Genomic DNA, 23899 nt, shown 5'->3' on the forward strand with positions numbered 1-23899 from the left:
AGGACTATGGGATGTGGTGTCTCAACACACTCACTGAAGAAATGGTTCCGTTTCTTTGCTTTGCATATCGACATCTTCAATGCTTTTTTAGTTTGTATTTCTCACCCTTAGGTACAGAATGATTTCTTTCATCCTCTACACTTCAGTATGTCACGAGTTAAAATTTTTCTAAAATGGACAGCTTTGGAAAGAACATTTAAGAACAACAACACTTCTAAAAACAGTTAATGGTACCAAGCATGTCAGAGATTCACTGAGAAAAACAGGGGATGGTGATTGTTTAGTTCTCATGGAATTTTTTGTAGTAAATCCCTACTTCGTTAGCAACAGAGAAAAACTGCCTTTGATCTTTAGAAAAATAATAGTATTCTGCTTAAACACAATCCTATTCACAAGATTTTATTGAAGCTTATGCTATTCTATAATTGGGATCATAAGGACAAAACAAGAGACTGTTTTTAGGTATTAACTTTCTTAATGGGCTTATTTTAATTCTATGTAATTCCCAAAAAAGATTACCACGTTTACTTAGAAAGTATCTGGAATTTCATTCTATTTTCAAACATTTCTGTATTACCATTTAAAAGAAGAAATATAAAGAAATGTCTGTTTCACATCCACAGAGACGAAGCAGCACCATCCCCTTCAGGCAAACACTACAGAGTGAGGGTGTGGTTCCAGGTGTAGTTTTCCTGATGACAAAGTCCCTGCCCTTTCCCAGCCTTTACACAACAGCTCCCTGTCCCCTGTTGGGTAGTGACACATCTGTGAGCCCGAGGTGCAATTGAGATGTTTGCTATAAACCACATCACGGAAAAGATCTGGGTTAAATGAAACTTTTTAATGACTGATGGGTGTTTGAGAAGACAGAGTTCCCTTATCATTGCTTCTGAGTCTGGAATATTGGGATATTAAAGTTTAGCAGTCCTATTCCTCTACATCCTGCCAAATTCTGAGGCTCCACCACCAGGTAATTCACTTTGACCCCAGGGGTCTGTGGCTGCTCTGTGCCTCCCCAAGAACACAGCAACTCTAAGGGGCTGTGTGTGATCTCTGCCAGGCTGCTCCAGGGCCTAAAAAGAGCAATTTATTCTGCTTTTCCAGCCCTCCATGTATTGTAAGAACAGTATCCACCAGCAGCAACTTGTTGTATAAAGGCATCAAAACATTGTCTGTGCCCACCTGTCCTTCAGCAAGGTCAAGAATGACATCTCTTACCAGTTTGTTGATCTCAAGTGCACTCTCCTGGTGTTCAGCATCCAGGTGGGTTAAGGGGTGCTGCAGAGGCTGACCAGGGGCAGGGAAATCTGGCTTCTGCAAAGAAATGAAAGGACAGAGAGATTGGCTCCTGGTGTTACTAGAACTTGTGTGTCTGCCCACAGGGGAAGCCATGAAGAAAAATAAGAAGTGTTCCCACCTGGAAGTGTGATTTGACGAAGGAGGAGAAGGGATAGTTGTTGATGGTGGGTGGGAGGGAAAGGTCATCCTTGACCTTGATTTCTGGGGGCTGGCTCTCAGTTATCTGGTTGGCCTGTGCTCGGTATCGACCTGCAAGGGAAGGAGGTCTGGTGGTGGCAGGACACAAACAACTCACACAGCAACTCCTGGCTGACCTGCACCTCACCCTGCTGGAGCCCTGGCACTCCAGGGACACCCAGCCCAGCCCTGCTGCCTCAGACCCCCCAGCAGGCACAGCTTCACCTCCCTGAGACCACAAGGACTCTCTCCAGAGAGATTTTACAGCTCTGATCTTTCAGACTTTTCTCCCCAGAGAACACCTGGAGATGCTCTGCAGCATTTACATGGCAGGAAACGCTGAGCCCATGCAGAGATACTGCTGACAACTGCTCAGTCAACAAGGAAATGAGAGGGCTTTGTAATGAGGGATTTATCATGGGGGAGAGAGGAGCAAACATCACTGAGAAGGGATTTCTCAATGCAGCACAGCTCCTGTGCATTCCTCTATCTCCAAACGTGTCCCCTGATGCTCTCCCATCCTCCCTGTTTACATCCCATCAGCTTTCATTGCCAGCAGTTTCACTGTTCCCTGAGCTCCTCTGGCTTACATTGCTCACTAGACCGGCTGATAGTCCCTGGAGGGCTCTGCCATGAAATGTGAGGTATTTGGGAATCCAGCACAGTCTGCTCCAATTCACAAGACTCTTCTGCCTGATTGTGTCCCTTACTGTCCCCCACAGAAGGCCACAGGCACAGCTGGCTTTGGGTTTGACACTGTACAGACAGAGAGAGGCAAATCCTGCCTCAACCTATTTGCAGCTTAAATATTCACATTGTACAGGGAGCTACAGAGGAAACACAACTGCAAATAACTTAATGCTCAAGGTCAGATTAACAGCTCATGAAATTATTGCAGTTAGTTGTATTTTGGTGATTTGAAAACCAATTGGTGCATCCCTAAATTGATAAAATTAACACATACTTGACTTGTTATATTGTTACATCCTTAAGTTATTATGTTGTTATATCCTTGGACTGATAAACTGTTATGTCTCAAGTTATTACATTGTTCCACAGTCAAGTTGTTACCCTGTTTCTCCTTCCTTCTATTTTAAAATTCTTTTTGAGAAAGTAATTTTTAACAAAACCTAAAAATATTTCTTTGAAATTGCCCAAACTGTCATCTTCTTCCCCTTCAATTTCCTTAAATATTTTAGAGTAGGTAAAAGATGGGTTTAAGTTCTTCCACCCCAGATACTCCTCTCTGCCAGAGACCTGGGTTCATTAAGCAGTTTGCTATAACATAACTTTGACCAAAGAGTTTCGCACCATCCCTGCCATCAGTCCTACCAGCCCAGTTCAAAAGAAGAGCTGAAGAATTAACAAAGATACTGATTTTCAAGCTGGTGGTTTGCTCCCTGGCCCGAGTTTCTTTTCCTCCCTGCCATGTCAGGAAACAACACTCATGGTACCATTTGCCTTTATCATATTTACACTGCAAGGATAATGAAACAAATCCAACCCAGTGTCAGGCAGCAGGGAGACCAAACACATACATTGATATGAACAAGGAGATACACAGTGAAACAGTGCAGGAAAGGGAGGGAAGGAGGAGGATTCCTCACCTTCAAGAGAGCGCAGGAGGGCTGCGAGCTCTGCAGGGATCTCCAGCAGCCCCACATCCTGGAGAGAGAAACAAGTAAGCAAGTCACTGGCTGCCAGCAGAGGAACCACATAAAAACCCTGAGCTGACACGGAGTGAAACTGCCTTGGAAAAGCTGCCAGGACAGGGATGGAGCATCTGAGCCAACCCAGTAACTTCTGCCTCCACGACATTCAGAACTGCTGCGAACAGGGAGGTATCACATGAACACAGCTGTGTGACATGGGTCAGCAAAGAGGGAAAAGGGAGCAATTCCTAAATAAAGAATCAACTGCCACAAGGGGAATGACAGGAAAGTTGGCTTTCTTTGACTCATCTCTCATTCCTAACAAGTCTGGCATATTGCACTGTAGAGATTGCACCTGAAGGGTAAGGGCTGTTTCCTCCTGCACTTTCCTGACATTTTTCTTTTGATTTTCAGTATCCAAAAGTGCTACAGGATAAAAAGAGACCTGATTCTGATCTTTGATGTGTGTTGGAGGTTCCTAAGAAGGTTCAGATCTCTACCTGGGTAATCCAGATGAGAATCTGGCTAATGAGACTTGATTTTCACTGGTTTGCACCTTGCACTGCTGCAGGGTAGGGAGCAAATGGGCCAATGCAACAGTGTGTCAGCACCACTGCATGTAGTGTCAGCTCAGGGCGTTTCAGACAGAACTACTCAGATTAAGGCACTATAAAACCAAGCCAAAGTCACAAAGCCTGAGCTTTTAGGGGTTTTTTTGGTTTCTTTGGTTTGTTTTTTTAAGATCTGCATAGTAAATCCTCTTGTCACAGCACATTCTTCTGACATCTCTCTCCACATAAAACTTAAAGACAGATCTGCAGCATTTTTGATCAGTTTGATTTTGCTCACGAGAATATACTTGACTTCAAGTCTGGCTTTTCAACGATGTATTCAGGAAGAGGACTGTGAAATCCCACAGTTCTGGATCCACACCTGAGGAAGCAGGTGATACAGGAGCACCCAGGGCTAATTATTCTTCTTGTTACTGACACATCTATACAGAATTGTGGATAATATCAATTCAGATTCCCTTCGATTCAGATTTATGGACACACTGCAGCAAATGTGTGTCCATAAATAATGGCATTAGTTAGAAGTGTTGATACAGGTTAAATGTGCTATGAAGCCTTTGATACATCCCTTCCTCTACATCAGCTTCTGTTAATATATTTATGCAGAACTATCTCATTCCCACCCTTCACAATGGAACATGGTCATCAAAAATACTCTCCCCTCCACCTCTGAAGACCAGGTCTGGTGCTGTGAACAAACACAGTGCTCTGCCTCAGGACTGATTTACGATACCTGGCTGTGCCCAGAGCTTGGCAAACACTGAACTAATGAGATATTTCTGTATTAGAAGGCCCTTCATACCAAGCTAACCTGCATTCTGTACTAGGTTCCACACATGTGTGCACCCCCTCCAGGTGTTCTGCTGTTCCCCAGCAAACCTGTGCTGAGGAGGCACAAGGGAGGGAGAACACCTGGAGAACCTGATTTTTTTGATCTCAGACCCTCCCAGACTGTTTGACAACTCACCATTCCTTGTCTGGGACTGTTCTCTGTGTCACCACAGGCCAGAGAGCTCCTTCTTTGTTTCCTTTCCCTTAACTCCTGCTGTTAGGAGATGAAAAGAGGATGGAGGGTGGGAAAAGATGTGTATGAAGTCATGTGCAGCTATTATGAGGACAGATGCTGGGGGTGGCCAGGAGCTGGTGTCCTGCTCCAGAAGATAAAATGACAGAACAGCTACAGAGCCTTCTTGGGACCCCAACACAGTGTATTGAGAAGGGGCTGCCCAGGCAAAGACATGAGCTTTGCTGAAACACCTCCTGCCCTGCACGACACAATTCAACAGCAAGAGCCTCCAGCACCTGCCCAGCATCGTGCCACACCTTCCCCTGCTGAGCATTTGATGTGGCTCAGGACAAAAGAAGCACCCAGCAGCTGCCAGAAATGTTCCCTCGCCTCTCCAGCATCAAAACACAAGATAACAGCCTGAACACAGACAGATGAGCTTGTCCATGGAGAGGAAACCCTTTAGAAGGGTGGGAGGGATACCAAAAGCTAAACTCCCTCACAGCTCTGCCCTTTCCCATGCATTCTATGGTTCCCCAGCCTCATCACTCACCTTACTCCTGCTCCAAGATGGGGAAGGAGGGTCTCTGTCTCTGCCTCTCTCTCCTGCCTGTCAGTGGTGCAGAGCAGTGTGATTACATGGCAGGTTATGAGGGCTGGGCTGAGAAAGACAATGACAAGCTAAAGTCCAAAGGGCAGGGCCGTGGGGTGGGGGGAAAGGAGGAACTTTGCAGCAGGTGAACTTTGAGACCTTTGCTGCTGCTACTGCATGTACAGAGACCTCAGCAAACAAACACTGAAGGAACAGAAATAGATTCAAAAGAGCTGCACTGTTGTGGTTACCTGGGAGAAAGAAAAGCTGGATCCTGTCCAAATGGGAGGGGCAAGAAACAACAGAAACTCACACTGTGCTGGGCGTGGCAGGAGAGGAGGCACCTCTGCAGGTTTGTATCAACACCACTGTCCTTAACCCTCTGCCCCACCATGCCCTCAGCCATGCCATGAGCTGTGCTGGGTCCTTCCCTCATGAAGCTGACAGCTATGAGATGTTTGCTGCTACTCTAGGGATGAGTGATCTGATTTCCTCTTTCCAGTTCTATTTTAATAGCTTGTGCAGAATACATTATATCCATTTGGCAGAACCATCCTGTACACCATTTTCCATCTTCTCAAAAACCTGCCATCCTGTTCTCACCCCAGCTGATTTCCAAGAGGCCAAAGGCTTGAGCAGCCTGAGGCAGCTGTAAGGAATCAGGGGAGGATCATTGTGGACTGAAAAATCTTGCATTCCAGTCACCAGAAACTGAACTGGGCAACAAAAAGAGCAAGAGGAACAACTCCTTACAGCTTGAGCAGAACAGCAGCTCTGAAGATCACAGATGGAACCAGCTCTTGTCTCATGTAGGGCAGCCTGGAGAAGCTCACAGAGCCAGACCCATGAATCAGCTGTGTTTGCAATACCTGTGCCAATTCTGAATGTAATTTAGAGAGAGAAGGCTCCAGCCTCTGTGCTTCCTTCATTTGACTACATTTATGTCAGACAGAGGGTGAAGGACACCTCTCTGGATCATTCCCAACAAACCTTCCAGAGCCATCCCTGCCCTGGCCTCAGCCAGTCCCCAGCTCGCTGTGCTTAGGGCAGAAATAGCCCCTCCTGTACACCTTGTTCTGAGAGGGCTTTTATTACCTGGCAGCACTTCCTCCTTTGAATCAAAGGTCTGGAGATTAAAATCATGGTTTTAAATTGCACCAAAGCCTTCTTCAGCCTCCTGTAACGCTTCCTAGAGGATGAGAAAAGAAAAGAATTGGCTAGTGAGGGAAGCATCAGCCACAAACACACACGGAGCAGGCTAGGAGCCAACATGAGGAGGGGCCTGGACATCCCCACCTGGCTGTCCCTTGGCAAGGCCAAAGGGCTATCCCTTGGCTGGCCTTTGGCTCCTGACCTTGCCTGGTAGCCTCGGAAGTGAGCCTGGATGACCGTGACCTTCTCCTGGAGGACACGGAGGCGCCGGCGGTGAAGGAGATGTCGGAATTTCCTCTGCAGAGTGACAACGGCCCAGCTCTGCCTCTGGGTCCATCGTCTCTCCAGCAGCTGCCTGGCCTTCTCCTTCAGAAACACCTGGGCAAAGGCAGCTGCTGCTGACCCACAAGGGAAGCAGCAGCTTCTCCCAGAGCTGATCAATAATAAAAACTGCTGCTTTGTCCCTTCATAGCCCTTAAGGGTTCTTGCTAAGGAAACTGGGGAGGGCGGGAGGCACAGGTGCGGGTGACAGAGACAGAGGTATTTGGGGAGGACAGGGAATCAGGGAGTGATGAAGGTTAGCAGGCAGCAAAAGTAGAAGCCCAGGAATGCTGGGTATATGGAGGACTTGGCTGTGGGATATGCCCACTTGGCCATGCTACAAAGGCCTGGAGCTGGAGTCTCCTGTTAATCTGAAGTGCTAAAAATGCCTCTTTTGTACTGGAGACAAGAGGCAAAGGTGAGAGGGGAAGGTGTGCAAGGCCCTCCCTCTTTGGGCAGAGACTGAGCTCCTCTCCATGCTTTGCCAGCCTGGGGGGGTGGGGCTGTGCAGTCCAGATGGGATTCTCTGTAGGCATCACCTTTGTCACTCCAATCTGATAGAGATCCGAGGGGTTCCCCAGCACGTGAGCCAGCACTGCTGCACAGCCTTCCCTCTGCCCCAAGCTGCTGGGCCTGCACCCAGCCAGGAGCCCGTACCTGGGACAGGAGGATGGGGTGTGACAAAAACCAGGGCTGTACGTGGAGCCCTCAGAGAACAAAACATCCAGGCTGGGGGATCCCAAGCCAGGACACCCCTGTACCTGGCCAGGAAGCTCTGGAATGGCAGGCGGACTGGATATCCCTCCTTCTGAATGTGGATGGCCTCCAGTATCCCAGCATGTCGCAGCTGGCAGTTGACATATTCCACATCAAAGATATTCGACAGCTGCAAAGATACAGCAGAGGAAAAAATGAAAAACAAGAAACAAAGAAAAATTAAAGAAAGGAGACAGAAGGCAGGGAGTTTAGAAAGGGTCTCCTTCTCTTGTCCTGTCCTTGGACAGGACCTTGCCATGGGCTGTGGGCCATGGAACACAAAGCCCAAGGATACTTTGGTGCCAAACTGACCCTGGCTTCTGCTCCTGCAGCACAGGATTGACTCACACGGCCACAGGGAAGGGTGGGACACAGAACGGGGAAGAAAAGTCTCAAGGTGTCAAATGAAACACGGAAGTTAAAATCTCAGCTGTGAAAGGAGAGCTGTTGGAGAAGAATGAAGGAACTGAGAGACTCCATGAGGACCTCAGGGTGCTGCCCTACCTTCCTGGGATTAGGGGTGATGCACCGGATGAAGAAAGCATGGCTTCTGGAAAACAGAGGCAAGAACCTGGATCACCCTCCTCTCTGTGCTGACCCTGGAAGACTTCACACTTCTGGGTGCCAACAGCATCTCTCACCCTCTCAGCTTGGCTGTGAGGTCCTGCAAAGACTGCTGGAATTTGGACACCAGTGTGGAGGCCTGAGGCCTGAGCCCTTTGCCCCTGGCCCCCAGCTCCCTTTGCTGACCATAGGCAGCTTTAGCCCTCTGGAAAATATGAGACACCACCTGCAAAAACAAAGAAATTACCAAAACTCTCTGAACTACTTGGAAAGAAGAATCTCTTCTACTTGAAACTTAAGAGGGCCATTTTCCCTTGCCCCTGGCAGTGTCAGGAATGCAGCTGCATCCTTGAGCAGTCTGTGTGGTTTATATATAAAATGCATCAATTGTGGGCAGAGGTAATTTGCTCAATTCCCAAGTAAATTCAGTAAAATAAATCTCGTGACTTCTCCAGGTTCTCCTGACACCTGATCAGGATCTTTCTCCTTCTCACATAAAGATAATGAGTGGATCATTGGGTGTCTGCAATAGAGATGTTCCTCCTGACCCACTGCAGTACCTTGAGGCGGCTCTGGGAGAAGATATCCAGCACCTCTGGCCGCAGCTGGTCACGGTTTTTATTGAGAAACTTGTGGACCTGCAGAGGCAAAGTCTGATTTGATGCACCATTCAGACCACTCAGGCAAACACCCCTGTTACACACACTCGGACTGGGGGCAGGCAGCTGGAGAGGTGGAACAAGAGAAAAGCCCTGGAGAATGAAGCTGGTTCTTCCTGCTGCCACCAGGCTGGAGGGGACAATGACTGCTGCTTTTAGAAGGGATTGCTCCTTTTCCCCTCCACATTGCCCAGCAGGCTTTGACCTCTCACTTTTTTTTCTGGCAGCAAGAGCTCTCCTGGATTTCCAGGGCTCTGAGGCTGTTGTGTCACTGAGGGCAATTCCTATTTTGCTTCTCCCCAGAGGCAGCTTAGTTGCCTCTCTTAATAACAAACTCCTCTCTTCTGCTAAACTGATGCTCTAGAGGGATGTGCAGTCACAAGAGGAGAGCTTTGATCACAGAGCTGGTCCATCAGGACACCCAAAGCTTGTCCCCAGCTGCTCCAAGCCCCTGCCAGCTCACCTGGTAGGTGACAGGGCCAGCGTAGTGCTGCACAGTGAACTCTGGCAAAGGCAGCTTGGGCTTGGTGTACCAAGGGCTGTTTCCATGGTGGTAATGACACTTCTGGAGGAAAGTGTGATCTGTGGCCTGTAAAGGAGATGACAAACACATTTCCTGATGCTGCAACACACTCCGTAGGCTGAAAGGCCGCTGTTAAACCAAAGGTAAAAACATGGAATACTTGTGCAATCATTCTGGAGCACAGCCTCGCCTTAACCATCCTATGAAAGGGATCCCAGGAGAGGCTGAGAGCTCCTCACCTGAGTCAGGGATGTCTGGTCATCCAGGATGCACAGGATGCCGTGGGGCTTTGCAGTAAGGAAATCCAGGCACGACTCGCTGTACATCTTGGAAATAGGAATCCAAGCTAGCTGCTCCTGGCTGTATTCCTCCTGCATGTTAAAGGCCAAATCCAGCCATGCAAACAAGGAAAAATGGAGGGAGTTAATAGAGGGTTTGAGTTGTTTATCAGGAAGTTAATGTTTCATTGCTGTTAGGAACTTGCCTAGAATTGTCTGGTTTTGTCTCATGAAACTTCTCCTAAAGCCACTAATGATTTTCCTGATTTGAGAGAGGAAGGCTGCTAAGCTGAGTGATAAAGTGAACTGTAAAAGGCTACAAGTCTGATAAATACACTTTCATCTCCAGGACATGAGTGGTACAGAAAATGCTACAAAGAAGCCAAACAGGCTTTTAAAGTACCCACTGAGATCTGGGCTCTTTGACTATGACCAACTCACTTATCTGGAAAAGGGAGCAAGGTACTGACAAAATCTCCTTCCCTTCATTTACTGCAGAATTAGTAAAAGATACTAAACAGGCAGCTCTTTGGACTAGGATTCCATGGATATTGCTCAAGAGGACCATCCAGCCTCCTGTTCCCTGCTGAAGGATACTCTGAGGATGCCTCAGCTCATTCCATGTGTGCTGCCTTCAGGTGGTGTGAATTCCACTGAGTTCCACTCACCTCTTCCTGGGCAATGACAGTCTGGCTGAAGAACCACTGCAGGTGCTCATTGGCAAAGTTGATGCAGAGCTGCTCCAAGCTGTTCACCCCCAGATCCTGAGAAGACAAAAAGGAATCATCCCTTCCAAGGCCCAGGGAGCTGTGGCTCCCTGTAAATGCTGCACAGGCTGAGCTGAGCTGCTGGTTCTGGTCAGTGTGAATGAACCCCAACAGTTCAAATCATCTTCTGGCTGGTTTGCAAGCTCTCAGCCTGGCTTACTGACTAGGCTGAACAGCAAGAGATGAGACAAGCTGTGAAGGAGCATAAAGAAGAGAAGATCTACTCTTGGATGCACAGCCCCGTGTTGTATTGCATTGGTGTCAGCATTCATTGGGACACACAGGTTTTAACAGGAGTCCCAAGTAAAAAACTCCAAGGCCATGGATGACCACATGCCCTCACTGCCCAGGCCATAGCAAAAGAACATGAACAATGACCTCAAACCCATGGATGTCCACAATGCCCACGGCACAGTCGGATTCCCAGGGAGCCAACCACTCATTGATCCTCAGCAGCAGCCACTCAAAGAGCAGGTAGTACAGAGACTTGGCAATGGAGTCCCTGAGTGGGAGAGGGGAGAAGAACCAGTTACTGCAAAGACAGCACCCCTGGGTGTATCTCACCCACCCAGACATCAGCAGAAGTCACCTGGCATCAATGGCTCCTTCTACAGACAGAGGGGTGAAGATCCGATCGTAAGATGTAACCTGGATATATAAAGAGACAGAATTTACTGTTATCATCTCACAAAAACACCTTTTTTCTTTTTTTTTTATCAACAAGGAAGTCAACCCAGTTAATCAAATGGATATTTGTACTATTTGGCTGAGAATTTACCCAGGTATCAAAAGAAAAACTAAACCCAGAATTTTGCTGCCAGAGATGGGAGTCAACTGGCCAAAGTGATAACCCTGAAGCCACTCATGTCAGAAAAGAGCCCTCCTAGATGTGAGTCCTGCCCTCTTTACAGAACTGCCTTGAGGGGTTCAGCCCATTCCAACCATTTTATTACTGCTGTTACCTCCCAGATTTTAAGCCTTCTAAGGTTAGGACATTGGGGCAGGACATCCCATGCTTCAGGAGGAATGAGAAATCATCTGAAGGGTACTCACAGTGACACGGTGGGTGACAGCTCTCTGCAGGAATTCTGCTGAGACACACAACAAATTGGCCACAATCTGAATCTCGGTGTCACTGGCAATGGCTGCATGCTCAAAGGATTCTTTCTAAATAATAAAGTGTTCTTTATTATATATTACTATCTATCTATGTATATTACTATATATTATAGATAGGAACAATGGAAGGGATACAAGGTCCCTCTTGTATCAATATTGTCAACAGCACCTCAGCTGCACAAAGCTGGTCACAGCCTGGGTAGAACTTCAGGTTCATTTTGGCTCCTTAAAAAGCCAACCAAGCTCTAATGGCCTTTGGTTGCCTCCATCTTCTGTCCCTGCCTAGACCAGTCCAGAGCCCAACACTAAAAGGACAGAAAGGTCTTCAAAGGATGCCATGTTCAGTCAGGAATCATGTCCTCGGTCCCACCACATGGGAGAACAGTAATATTCAGCACAAATATCCCGTTCCCAAGCTGTCTGGGTTACTGTACCTCATAGGAGGTAAAGCAGATGTTCCCCAGCTGCAGAATGGCAGCCAAGACAGCCCAGGTGGAGCTCAGCTGATCATCAGAGAGGTTGATTCCCTCCAGAGCTTGCACCAAGACCAGAAAATCCTGACTGTCCTTCTTCCCCATCACTTCACATGCTCTGCCCTGAGAGAAAAGGGACAGATAATCGTGATCAGCCCCAGGCAGGGGCTAAGCCACCAGCAGGATTCTTCTGAGAAGTAGTTCAATGTTTTAAGGACTGGAGGAATCTGAAGTAAAGAGACCAAAGACACCACTAGTGGAAACTCAACACTTGTGAGGGGCCAGTCTCTTTTCTCTCCGGAGTTTTGAGATTAAGGTCTCTCTTACCCACACATGCCAAGCTCCTGTTGTAATTCCAGTACGAGCTCCCCAGGATCCCCCTGCCCACTGCTGGGGTGCAGCTTGAGAGGAGAAGTGGTGCCAGAGTCCTCTCTGAAGTAAATCATGGCAGAGTTGCTCCCCCAAATGGTACTGGAACCCAGTGTGTCAAGGCAGATGGGGTTCCATGCACCCAGAGAGCCACCCGGGGTTACAGCCTGTCTCATCTCGGCCACGGAGCTTCACTACAACATGGGCTTATCACTCCTCTGCTTCTTTTTTTCTCTACAGGAGGACACTCCCAGCAACTGCCTGTGACCCTAAGAGTCACAGAAATCCTGGATCGGGGGGTTCTGCACAACCTGTTTGTGTTCAAGGGCATTCTTTGACCACAGTTCCCAGCCTCCCAGCAGATTCTGGTGAGACAAGGATGAGGTCCAGGCAGCCCTTGGGCTTCTCCTTGCCAAGATCCAAGAGAGATTTTGTCAGTCTTTGCTAACTCTCCTACACAATCTGATCTTGTCCCCTGTCCTTCTCTGCAGCAGGCTGGGATATTCCTGTTAATTATCACCCTGAAGACTTTGCTACACAGTGCTTTGCCAGCCAGGAACCACTAATCACACATTAAGGGCTGGGCTCTTAATTGCCCTCCATCCTTGAGTCATTAATGGGACTTGTCCATGCCTCGCCTGAAGGCGAGGTGATAGCAATCACTGCCGAGGATTCCTCCTGACCGCAGCTGCTGTGAAGAATTTGAATTTGCCACCTGGGAAAGCTGGCTCGCGCTGAAATAGGAAAAATCTCTTGCTATTGTTGTGACCTTCTTGATTATGGAAAACAATCTTAAGAAAACCCAAACAAAACAAAGACGTTCCAAGATTGTGACTTGATGTAAGTCTGACAAACAAATTTCTCATTTAAATAATTGCTATCAGCAGTATATTTCAGCGGTTTAAAATCTGCCCCCATTGACTCAGTCAATAAAGCAGGTGTTTTGCAGAAGGTAGAAAGAAATCCTCCCTGCAAAATCCCACAGGAAATTGCAGACTTTCGAAAGGAAAGGCAGTGAGAAAAGGGGTCTTCCACCACACGATGGAGCCGTGAGTCTACACAACTTGTTAAAGTCCGTCCTTTCAGAGTAGAGGGGCCTGAAAGGTGAGAAAATGATCACAAAAGAGACAAAGACGCTGATTCTTAGACCAGGTATGAGAAGGAGCAGAGCTGACTTTAGCATAGTCCTGAGAGTCTTTCGCAGGGGAGCAAAGTGATTTGGTGCCTCTCTAACCAAAAAGAAGGATGCCTTGGCTGTTTCTCTCTGCCATCTGCTGCAGAGCACCCTCAGCTCACTCACCTGGTTCAGGTAAAAGTAGGACTCTGCCTCCTGCAAGTACATCTCCTCTTTCTGTTCCACGGGCAGCCCTGCCAGCAGCTCGTAAAACACGTGGTAGTTCCTCTCACCATGGGCCTGATGAGACACATTCATGGAGTTGATCCATATCCAGCTCCAAACCCCTGCAGAACACACTCACAGAGCAGGACACAGATGCTGGGGTCAGCAGGATGAGGCCAGAGCCACAGAATTTGAAAAGTTTCCAGGGTTTCCCACTGACACCTTAAGAACATTCCATCTGAGAGCAGTCCTTGTCACACAGCTCTAATATTTGACCATTTCCACACTCCAGACATTAAGAAAAACTAATTGAGGGAATATTTAACTTTCAGTAATCCCTAATAAGTGGCTTAATTCAACCTCTCTGAGGCAGAGAAACCTCCTATTTTATTCAAATAAAAGAAGTGATCACGCTGTGCTACACAGAGGGGACACAGTTCTTGCTAGTAGAAGAAATGGAAAGCAATTCTCATACTAATTCCCAGCCCTGTTGTTCAACAGCAAATTTAAGATTAAATGTTAAGGGACAGAGGGGGCCACTGGTCCTCACCTGAAACACCACACGAGACTTCTCCAGCAGGTACTGGGAGATGGATGTTCCCACCACGATGCCACTGAGCACAAGACAACAACAGATCCTGTCAGAAGCTTGGGACAGGTTTTCTGCAGACAAGAATGATCTAAGGGACATAATCTACGTGAATTTCCAAAATATTTTGTCCAAATGGTGGGACTTTCAGGGAAACCAATCAACCATGGAATAAGAAGGAAAGTCCTAGCATGGGTAGGAATAAAGGTGAATCCTCTTAACAGTCTGAAACAACAATTAGAGTTCCACAGAGTGTCTGTGCCTGACCTGTGAGTGCAACTGAGGGTTTGATAAGTGATCTAGAAGAGGAGCTGAACAGCAGTGGGACAAAGCTTCCTGCTTGTATGAAATTATTCAAGGCAATGAGGATGAAGGCCAACTGTGAATAAATGCAGACAGACCTTACAGTGCAGAGTGAGTGAGCAAGGAAATGGCACATGAAACCCACTGTAGATAAATGTGAAGTGATGGGTACAGACCCAGCTTCACATACAAACAGACAGGCTCCAATTTAACCATTGCTCCTTAGGACTGAGACCTGAGGGTTTTGACAGACAGTTCCATGAAAGAATCAGCTCAGTGCTTGACAACAGTCAGAAAAGAAACCAAACAAACCAACCAAACCCAGAAGTTCGAAAGGAGGCAGGCTCAAAACAGAAAGGTGCTTTTCACAGAACTGGTTAGACCTGTGGAACACTTGCTGAGGGCTGCTGCAGAGGCATGAAGTGACGTTTGTATGAGTCCAAGAGGAAACTGGAAAAATTCTGGAGATTCAGGAAAACTCCTGAGCTGCGGCAAATGTTGAAGAGCTCATGAGGTGTTAGGGAAAAGCATTGTGTGTATTTGGGCTGCTCTTGCCTCAGGCAGTGCTCGAGGCCAGTGCTGGGGACACAGCAGGGTATCAGATGGGTCCTTGGTAGAAACCAGTCCAGCCTTTCTTATGTTCTTAATCTAACACTCATCTTGAGAAGTAAGATCTGTTCTTTTGTGGAGGAAACACAAAAAAAGCAAAATAGGGGTGTGAACTCGCCCTCTTCCTACCCTGACAATAACAAGAGCGAAGGGGAGGGAGGGTTATTATGTGAGCTGTCAGCACTGCCCCACCTGGTCTCACCCAAGCACCCCTTGGCAGCTGGAGGGACCCCAAGGGGATTCTTCAACTCACTGTCGCAGGTGGACATTCAGCAGCTTTCCAAAACGGCTGGAGTTGTCATTGAGGATGGTTCTTGCATTTCCAAAACTCTCCAGGATGGGTAGGACATTGCAAGGCTGTAAAGAAAAGAGGGAGGGAACACTTCACTAGCAATCACAGGGTTCTAAACTCAAAAGGGGCTTACGTACCTGTTGGTTTGAAAATATATTAAGAAATGGGACTTCATTGATATAATTCTTGCATGGGTAAAAGATGTCTTTTTAAATATATCCTGGTGTCATTAACTCTAGCCAGTGGTGAGTTGCTCTGGGAGCTCTTTACCCTCACTGCTGTAATCTTTCACTTTACTTTCGCTCTGTGTTTGTTCAGATTCACCTCCCAGACTCTGCTAAAGGCTCTCAGTTCAAACAGATACAGAGCTTTTCGCAGTATCAGATCTCCCAGGTATTAAAATACAGAACTACAGATACACCAGCTGTCCTTGTGTCTTTATGGGAGCTTCACCTTGGACCACAAGCCCAGCCAAAGAAATAACATCAGCAGCATGGCCTCTCTCCCCTGTCTTTGGCTTCTTTTCCCTGCCCAACCCTCACAGCCTCCAGCCAAGCTCAGTTGCCTCATACCTGTCTGATCCTGTGGCTGTCAGATCCCTGGTACAGCATGGTCAGGTATTGCACAATGGCTTTGGCAGCTTCTGTTTTACCAGATCCACTGTGCCCACTGCAGGAGCAAGAGGTGAAGAAGTTGGTATCAAAACAGAGGTACCTGATCTAGGCATATCAGAGGCCCTGCAGCAGCAGATCAGAGGGCTTGGGCTGATTTACAGCTGGAGATCTACCACCCATTATTGAAACACCGAGACAACCTGACAAAATGGGCCCAAATAGGATTCCCCTGGGGAATGCCAGACTCCTTCTCTCCCACTGCTCTGAAGTGAAACTAAATTCAAACTGTATCTGTGCAGAGTGAAACAAAAATCCACCTTGTTCAGGTTCTCCACTGGCAGCCCTCACAGAAGAGCCAGAAGGATCAACTTACAAACAGTGAAATACAAAAGTGGAAGCTTTACACGAAGAAATTAATTTTCAACAAAGCCCTTCACTTCCTACCTGATGAGGACACACTGCTCCTGCCCTGATGATTGGGACAGCGTGTAGGCCCTCTCTGCTATGGCAAAGATGTGTCTGGATGGACAGAAAGAAACCCCCGTTAACTGACCCCACATTTCCACCTCACAAGTGCAGCACCGAGAGGTTCCTCATTTGGGATCTACATTAGAGATGGGCCAGTGTCTTGATCAAAGGAACTTGACCTGAAAGTTACAGAATGGTTTGGGTTGGAGGGACCTTAAAGACCATCTCATTCCTCTGCCATGGACAGGGACAACTTCCACTAGACCTGATTTTTCCAAGCCCTGTCCAGCTTGGCCTTGGACACTTCCAGGGATGAACTTTAGCTCTGTAGAATTACAGGCCCGAGCAACTACAGCTTTGCCAAATGGGCTGTTCACTTCCTGTGACATTCCTCCAGAGAATGAATCCATTCTACCAGAGAACTGGAGGAAAGCAAAATACTTTCTGGAGCACAAACAGAACAGGGTTTAGAGAGTTATTTGAGAAAGAGAAACATACGGGGAGTTTCTTGAGAGAGTCCCTTGCTGGTACTCGGTAGCCACATCTTCGGAGTAGATACTGAGGTCTTTGAAAGGATTCACAGAAATCAAAATTTGCCCAATGTAAGTCTAGGACAAAAATAAGAAAGGGGAAAAAAACTGGTGGCTTCTTAGAATTTTCTGAATGAGGAATGCAGCTGAATGCATATATTAATACAAATATAGAAATTCCCTTTAAAGGAATATTGTTTATTCTGACTATCCTGCCAACTTATCCAGGGCACAGCTTTTCAGTGGTGATTTTCAAATCTCTGTTATTAATAATTTGGGATAAGTGAGCACTCACTGGTCTGTGGTCATCTTCTCTGGCCACTGTCTATTCTCCAAGCTCTACAGGAAATTACAGGCACAGGTTTGAACACCTGAGCCAGTAAATGGAAAAGAGAACAATTAAGCGTCCAGAACCAGATCTGGACTGCAACACTGTGAAATGGTTGCAGAAACTCTAGGGTTTCTTCTCGAGATTCACAATTTTTAACTCAGAACTTCTTTGCTAGAATAGGTGAGTCCTACTAGGAGCAGCTGAAGCTAAAAAGGAGCCCAAGTAGCTTGCAGGTTGGCAACAAATACCAAAACTACAGAGAAACTCTGCAACACTCAGATTTTACCCCAAATATTTCATGCTACCTAATTTCTGAGCAAAAGCTGTGCGAGTATCCTTTTTATCATCATTCCCAGTAATGAGTGAGATACTTGGTGAATTATTAAAGCTTGATGGCATCATATAAATTATTTTCTCTTAAAGCTCATTGTTCAGAATGAATAAGCACTGAAGAAAACCAAACCAAACATCACTATCCATACGTAAATGAGATTGCGATGGAACCTCTTCTTCAGGCACAGCAGGACTGAGCTCTCACAGACTTCCCTACAAGCAGAGGAAAGGACTCATCAGCCACAAGCTTCACTTGCATGTGTTAATATTAAATATTAACCTTTCTTCCCTCCCAAGGATCACAGAATATTCTGAGCTGGAAGGGACCTACAAGAACCATTGAATCCAACTCTTAACTGAATGGCCCGTATGGGGATGGAGGATTTTGTGGGGAGCTAGGACTGAAACTCTTCACTACCTTCATGTGGTTCCAACATCTCCAGGATTAAATACATCAAAGAATGGAGCATTTAAAGCTCAGAACTTCCTCTGTGTGGTCACAGCTCCCTGCACAGCCTTTACAGGTGTTTATCTCAACAGGATGACAGGAGGGAAAGATGTGTGAGAAACAGTGTCAGGGGCTTCTCTTTCAACAAAAGCAGTGAACCAATGGTTTAACAGCTCTTAAAGATGTAGGACCTGAATTTTTCACAGCTGAAGGCAACAGGAGCCACTAAAGCCACAGATGCCAATATCAGTAGGCAAAGAACATAGAAAAGTGCCTCTCATCCTGCAGGTTGTCCTTTCTTACCACTCACTTCATACAGTAAGAATGGTGCGTTAAATTCCCAATTCTGTCCTTCTGCTACACCACAGAAGTCACATCAGCCTCTAAACCTCATTTCCCCTACCCATTAAGTATTTTGGGGTTTTATTTTGGATCCCATTTCAGGACTGGGAACCACTTAACAGGAGAGACAGAGTTCTAGGGATGCACTGTACCAGAAGTCTGTTAACCAGGCTGAGCTGCTGTCCCTGGGGTGTGACTGCAGAGGTTCAATGTGCACTCTCTGTGCAGCAGAGCTTGGGGACACGCTCTACATAACAGCCAGGAGTTCCCTCTGCACCTCTGCTTCTCCCCAGCAGTTCAGTGTAGTTCCATATCTTAAATACTAAAATTCAATCTTTTACTTAGCTTTTCAGCAGAGCATCAGTTACACAGCTATGATATGCATCCGATTAATTCTATTTTCTCCCACAGAGAAAAAAGATATTTTCTCCTATCTAGGTAGGGATCTATTATGTGTTTGCTGTTGTTGAGCCACCTTTGCAGGATAACAAGCAAGCCCCTGTGACCTGAATGAGCTGCAGACACTGAGGACACCTACTCCAGTCTGGTAAGATCCTCAATCTCCTCAACTTCTGCACAGTGCTCTTCACACACGTACACCTGAAATGCACAGATACATGACAGAAAATCAGGGGAAGTTCAGTTCCATTCCAGTGCTGGGGACAACACCTGTACCTGTTTCTGCGTGAACTCCATCTCCAGCACGCTGTCAGTGACATCTTCTGCCTCCCACTGGTCCTTGCAGACCCTCACACAGCTGCTGGCCAGCTGGGGGTCCTTGGACAGGGCCCATTTGCTCAGGTTCTCGATGGTTGGCCATGGCAGCAGCAGCTCGGAGTTCAGCCACACTGCAGGGTCACATCCTTGCCCCTGCTGCTGGGACCAGTGCACACAAGGAGTGACCACAGATCCTGCAGTCTGCAGGACTGAGCCCTCCTTGACATCTACCTCACTGCAATAATCTGATGTATGAATTGGCTCCTCTTCTCGATGTGGGAGGAAGCCCTGCTCACCGATTCTCTGGCTGGGAAGGTCACATTTGGATCTGCAACCCTGTTGCACAGGAGGGACAGATTTTCTCTCTGATGGAGATGTCAGTTTCTGTAGGGAATAACCATTGCCAGAGTCCCTGGACAAGGAGTTCTTAGCCTTAACCAAGCTGTGGACTCTGGGGAACACTATAGCACACTTGGCATCAGTAGCACCGTTCTTCTCATCCGAGCATGGAAAGGAACTTTTTCCATGAAGAGGGGAATCACCAGGAGGCAAATCAACATGTCCCACTTCCTCTACCATTTTAGGACCACCTTTGCCCTCCTCTAAGGAAGCAGAAGATCCTTTGTCCTTCGGCTCAGCCCTCCCCAGCTGTCCAGCTGCACCAGGGAAGGCTTTGCCAGACTGACCAACCCACCCCACAGTGCTCAGAATCTGGATTGCCATTCTGCTTCTGAATCCAAAAGGCTTGCTGCTCCTCTTTTTCCCAAATTTCTTCAAGAGCCATCTGGAGATACCAATTGCACGTGCCACACTCAGCAGTCGAGCTTTCAGCCTTACTTTCTTGGCAGGTTTTTGGCCAAGCCAGCTGGTGACTTTTCTAAAAGCAGAACGGGTGTGCAAGTGCTTGGATCCTTCCCCACCGTGCACGGGTTCTGTTTCAGAAGGTGCCTCTGCAACCACTTCTTCTGCTTTCTCTTTTTTTGCCTTTGTAGACTGGCCTGAACTCTGTTTAAATTTTCCAACATCTTTTCCAACTTTCTTCTTCTTTCCAAGGAGGTGCTTATCAGATGTTTTTTTTGTAATGGTGGAGCAGCTTGAAGTATTTAATCTCTTCTCTTCAAAACTCTGAGCTATGTTGGGTTCTTTTTGTTTACTGAGAGTTTCTAGAGTCATGGATTTCGAACAGATGCTTTCAACATTGTTCAGGTCTGAGCTGGTTCCCAAAGCCATCTGGGCAGGATTTGGTTTCTGGCTTGGTGATAGTTTGGTCTCGGTGGTTTTATGCTGGTTTTTCAGACTGAGGGGGATTTGGGATCGAGAAGAACATTTCTTTGTAAGCACCAGTGCTGGTAGGCCCTGCCTGCTGCAGTCTGAGCTGTCCCTCTGTCTATGTCCAGCCTCTTCACCTTGTTCTGGGATCTCACACTTTCCAGATTTCTCCTTCAATGTCCTCTGCTGCTTGGAGAGGAAAGAGCCATTTTGCAGCTCTCTGCCTTCATCATTCACCTTCTCTTCCTGTTCATATTTGCTAAGGTGAACGTGGAGTGTTGCTTTCACAGCATTTGGGAGTGGTTCTGGTTCATTTTCTTTTACTTCATCAATGTTCTCTGCAGTGCTGCTCTCCTCACTGCTGCCAGAATTCACATGTCCATCTTTCGACGTATCTTCAACTCTGTCATTTTCTAGTATATTTTCCTTGTCTACTTCAGTATTTCCTCTGTTCTTAACACTCTTAACTTGGAGTCCTGAAGTGATTAACTGATCATCTGCCTCACTGCTCTCAGCTGGAGCACATTTTGGTTGTCTCAGCACATTGTCTGGCTTCCTCATCTTCTCCTCTGCTTCCAATCCTGCAAATTCAATGCCTTCAGCCTCAGATTCGATTTTTCCATCTGTATTCACCTGGTCCCTTTCAGGTTTAATGGATGCTTCCTTGCTTTCATGAGCCAGTTCCTTGTAGCCTTTTCCTTCACTCACAGGAGGATCTTTGAGCACAACTTCTTTCTCACTGTGGCCATCTTCCTCTGAAGAGCTGCTCTTCTCTTCTGCAGAGCTGCTCTTCTCTTCACTGCTGGAAGCACTGCCCACCACAGCCTCCTCTGTATCTGTTTTGTGGGTCCCATGGCCTTCACTGCTGGAGTCAGAGAAGGAGTTACCTGAGGTTTCCAGAATATTTTCATCCTCGCTTTCAGCAATGACAATCCTGGCAAGTTTTTCAACTTGCTTTTTCCCACTCCTCTCACCTTTTTCCTGTGCTGTACTGCCTTGGGATTGAGAACCGGATTTCTGCTCAGAAGTCTCCTTGGAGTCCTGATTCCCTCTGTGCCTTCCTCTGGGGTTCTGTGCCTTCTCTGCCAAGTTCTCTTTCTGAAAAGAACCTTCAGCACCTTGCTCTATGATGGCCTTTGCAGCCCCCAGCTCAGTGCCTGTTTCACCAACACCAGGTCTCTTTCCACACCTCTTTTTAAAACTCTGCTTCTTTCTGTTTGTGATGGCTTTTCCCTCCTTGTCACTGCTGTCCTCACTCTCCTGCCCTGATGCCATTTCCTGTTGCTTGTAGGCCTTCCCTTTTTTCCCCTCCAAACTGGACACTCCATGTTTTCTCCCCAAAGCAGATTCACTTTTATCATTTCTCCTGCAGGCTCTTTTTCTCCGGAATAACTTCTTGTGGTCATTTTCTCTGCTTTCCTGAGGCCTCCCCAGCCTCTGGATTTTTAAGGGCTCTTCTCCAAGGCTGTCACCTTGTCCAGGCAGTGACTCTTTTCCCTTCACTTGGCTTCTGCTCTTACCTTCCCTCCACTTCCCACAGTGGATCTTTGAGTCTCCTGAGGAGTTTCTCTCACAATTGAACACCTTCTCTTTTCCAGCCTTTTTCTGCTGAGTCTTGGCTCGGGAAGGAGGCATTTCCTCAGTGTTCAGGAGTAGGTGAGGGCTTATCTCGACTCACCTGTGAAAGGAAATGTTGTGCATTTTTCTGTGAAATAAGCTACAAAGGGAGGCCAGATGCTCCTGGGCACTAATTTGCCTCACTTCTGTGGAGCCAAATAAGTGTTTGCAGAGCCTTGCCTGTGCAGTGCCAAACTGACTGCCCTGCTCCACGTTAATCTCTGGGTTATTTTGTCACAAACCACCCTGATTTTCTTCTTTTATTAGAACCATACCATCGTGGAATATGATGAGCTGGAAGGGACCCATCAGGATCATCCAAGTCCAACTCCTTGCCCTGCACAGGACACCCCAAGAATCCCATCATTAAGCCATGTGTCCAAGATCTTCTACAGCTGACAAAGGTTTGGACACACTGTAGTTCAAGATAGAATGATTGTTTTATTTTAGTTTTTGCTTCTCCAATAACCTTCTCTGTGCTGAAGAAGAGAGGAACACATCTAATGATCTCTGTGAAATAAATGTCAGAAACAAACACTACTGCAGTGTGTCATAACCTCCACACAACTGCCCTGAGTGCACTGTCCTTGCCTGGCAGCGTGGGCAGTGTTCAGTATCCCAAGTGTCAACCTGTTTATCTCTGTCTTTCCTCTAATCATATGCATGGAATAAAGGATGTAAAAGTGCCCAAAGGACTGGTCCTGATCTTTCAGACTGATACAAAACATCACTTCTATCCTTTCCAATTATACAGACCTTTTATGAGTCAACCTCTTGCTGCTTCAGATATCCCTCTGGGGCTCCAAGCTGCACTACTGCCCCTGTGAGTGAATGAAGTGCAGAGCCTGGGTTCAGGTTCCCAACACCAAGCACTGCAAGGAAAGGCTCCAAACCACAGAACAGTCAGAGCACAACTGGAAGGAAATGATGGATCAGAGAAAGGAAAACTTGGAGGTGAGTCGATGAGGAGAATGGGACTAAGGGAAAAATCCTGCAGCAAGAAAACCCATCAGTCTGCAACATCTTCCCAAAGGAAAAAAGATTAGAAGGCTTTAGTTGGGAGTAGTTGGAACTGTCTTGGAGATAACATTACCCAGTGATGGGCAGGGAACAAACCAGCACACAGGACAGGGAAATTCCTTAACATATTTTGTCCTCTCATCTCTTTCTCTGTTAAAGCCTTCTCGCCGTTTTATCATTTTTCTTTCTCTTTGTTTTTCAGCCAATTCTGTGGATTCTCCCCAGGCAGAAGAGAAATTTCCACCCATCACAGATTTACAAATTCTGTCAGTGGGTAACAGAGGATGGAGCAGTCAAGATTTTGTTACTGATTCGTACTAACTCCACCAAGCATTGACTTATTTAAAGGCTGAAATCCAGCGTCTGGAAGCCTCCAGTCAGATCTTAGACTATTATGGGATGCTGGCAATATATTTACCTGTCTGACACTCTGACCCTGCACCCCAGTGGCCAGGGGTGCAGTGTCTGTACACAAGCTACAAGCCCAAAAGGGTTCTGGCCAAGGTTTTTTTGGAACTTCTATCCACAGGCATCTCCCTGCCCCAAGGAAGGGGATGGGGGAAAAGAACACAGTAAAGACTGCAATTCAGCAAGCTTTAAAAACTTTAAACCTTTACAGCTGCTATAAAGTCTGACAAGGAATGAGAATTTTTAGAATTTAGTACCTCAGGAAAGATGGAAATCCAGCCACTCTCCATAATATCTTATGACCTGATTGCAGACTGAAACTTGTCCAAGCATCTTTACAAGTTATTAAAATAAATTTTGAAAAAAGGCCATTAAAAAGTACATTCCAGTA

At 46.8% G+C, this 23899-nt stretch overlaps 1 protein-coding gene and 1 long non-coding RNA gene across 3 annotated transcripts in view; one reads left to right on the plus strand and one right to left on the minus strand.

The window, feature by feature from the left end:
• Window positions 1-22196, minus strand: part of MYO15B (myosin XVB) — a 43444-nt gene extending 21248 nt beyond the window's left edge. The window contains exons 1-27 of one of the 2 annotated variants that reach the window (XM_017743210.1): window positions 19153-22196; window positions 19016-19077; window positions 17837-17900; window positions 16992-17101; window positions 16470-16544; window positions 15984-16080; window positions 15373-15476; window positions 14169-14232; window positions 13580-13693; window positions 11872-12033; window positions 11372-11485; window positions 10908-10966; window positions 10697-10820; window positions 10220-10315; window positions 9513-9644; window positions 9214-9339; window positions 8652-8729; window positions 8169-8317; window positions 8032-8077; window positions 7533-7657; window positions 7311-7428; window positions 6581-6828; window positions 6394-6487; window positions 4668-4745; window positions 3084-3141; window positions 1418-1548; window positions 1219-1314 (exon numbers count right to left, since the gene is read on the minus strand). In XM_017743210.1, the coding sequence (XP_017598699.1) occupies window positions 1219-1314; window positions 1418-1548; window positions 3084-3141; window positions 4668-4745; window positions 6394-6487; window positions 6581-6828; window positions 7311-7428; window positions 7533-7657; window positions 8032-8077; window positions 8169-8317; window positions 8652-8729; window positions 9214-9339; window positions 9513-9644; window positions 10220-10315; window positions 10697-10820; window positions 10908-10966; window positions 11372-11485; window positions 11872-12033; window positions 13580-13693; window positions 14169-14232; window positions 15373-15476; window positions 15984-16080; window positions 16470-16544; window positions 16992-17101; window positions 17837-17900; window positions 19016-19077; window positions 19153-22098 (5670 nt within the window). In that variant the 5' untranslated portion in view covers window positions 22099-22196. Of the gene's footprint in view, window positions 1-1218; window positions 1315-1417; window positions 1549-3083; window positions 3142-4667; window positions 4746-6393; window positions 6488-6580; window positions 6829-7310; window positions 7429-7532; window positions 7658-8031; window positions 8078-8168; window positions 8318-8651; window positions 8730-9213; window positions 9340-9512; window positions 9645-10219; window positions 10316-10696; window positions 10821-10907; window positions 10967-11371; window positions 11486-11871; window positions 12034-13579; window positions 13890-14168; window positions 14233-15372; window positions 15477-15983; window positions 16081-16469; window positions 16545-16991; window positions 17102-17836; window positions 17901-19015; window positions 19078-19152 lie in introns of those variants that run through there. The other variant, XM_017743209.1, reaches the window with a different exon arrangement.
• Window positions 22197-22329: 133 nt separating this feature from the next.
• Window positions 22330-23899, plus strand: LOC108448869. Its single transcript, XR_001864924.1, has 2 exons — window positions 22330-23034; window positions 23303-23899. It is a non-coding gene; the product is annotated as an uncharacterized LOC108448869 (long non-coding RNA).

Source organism: Corvus brachyrhynchos, unplaced genomic scaffold, assembly GCF_000691975.1.
Source record: "Corvus brachyrhynchos isolate BGI_N302 unplaced genomic scaffold, ASM69197v1 scaffold148, whole genome shotgun sequence".
NCBI classification, from domain to species: Eukaryota; Metazoa; Chordata; class Aves; order Passeriformes; family Corvidae; genus Corvus; species Corvus brachyrhynchos.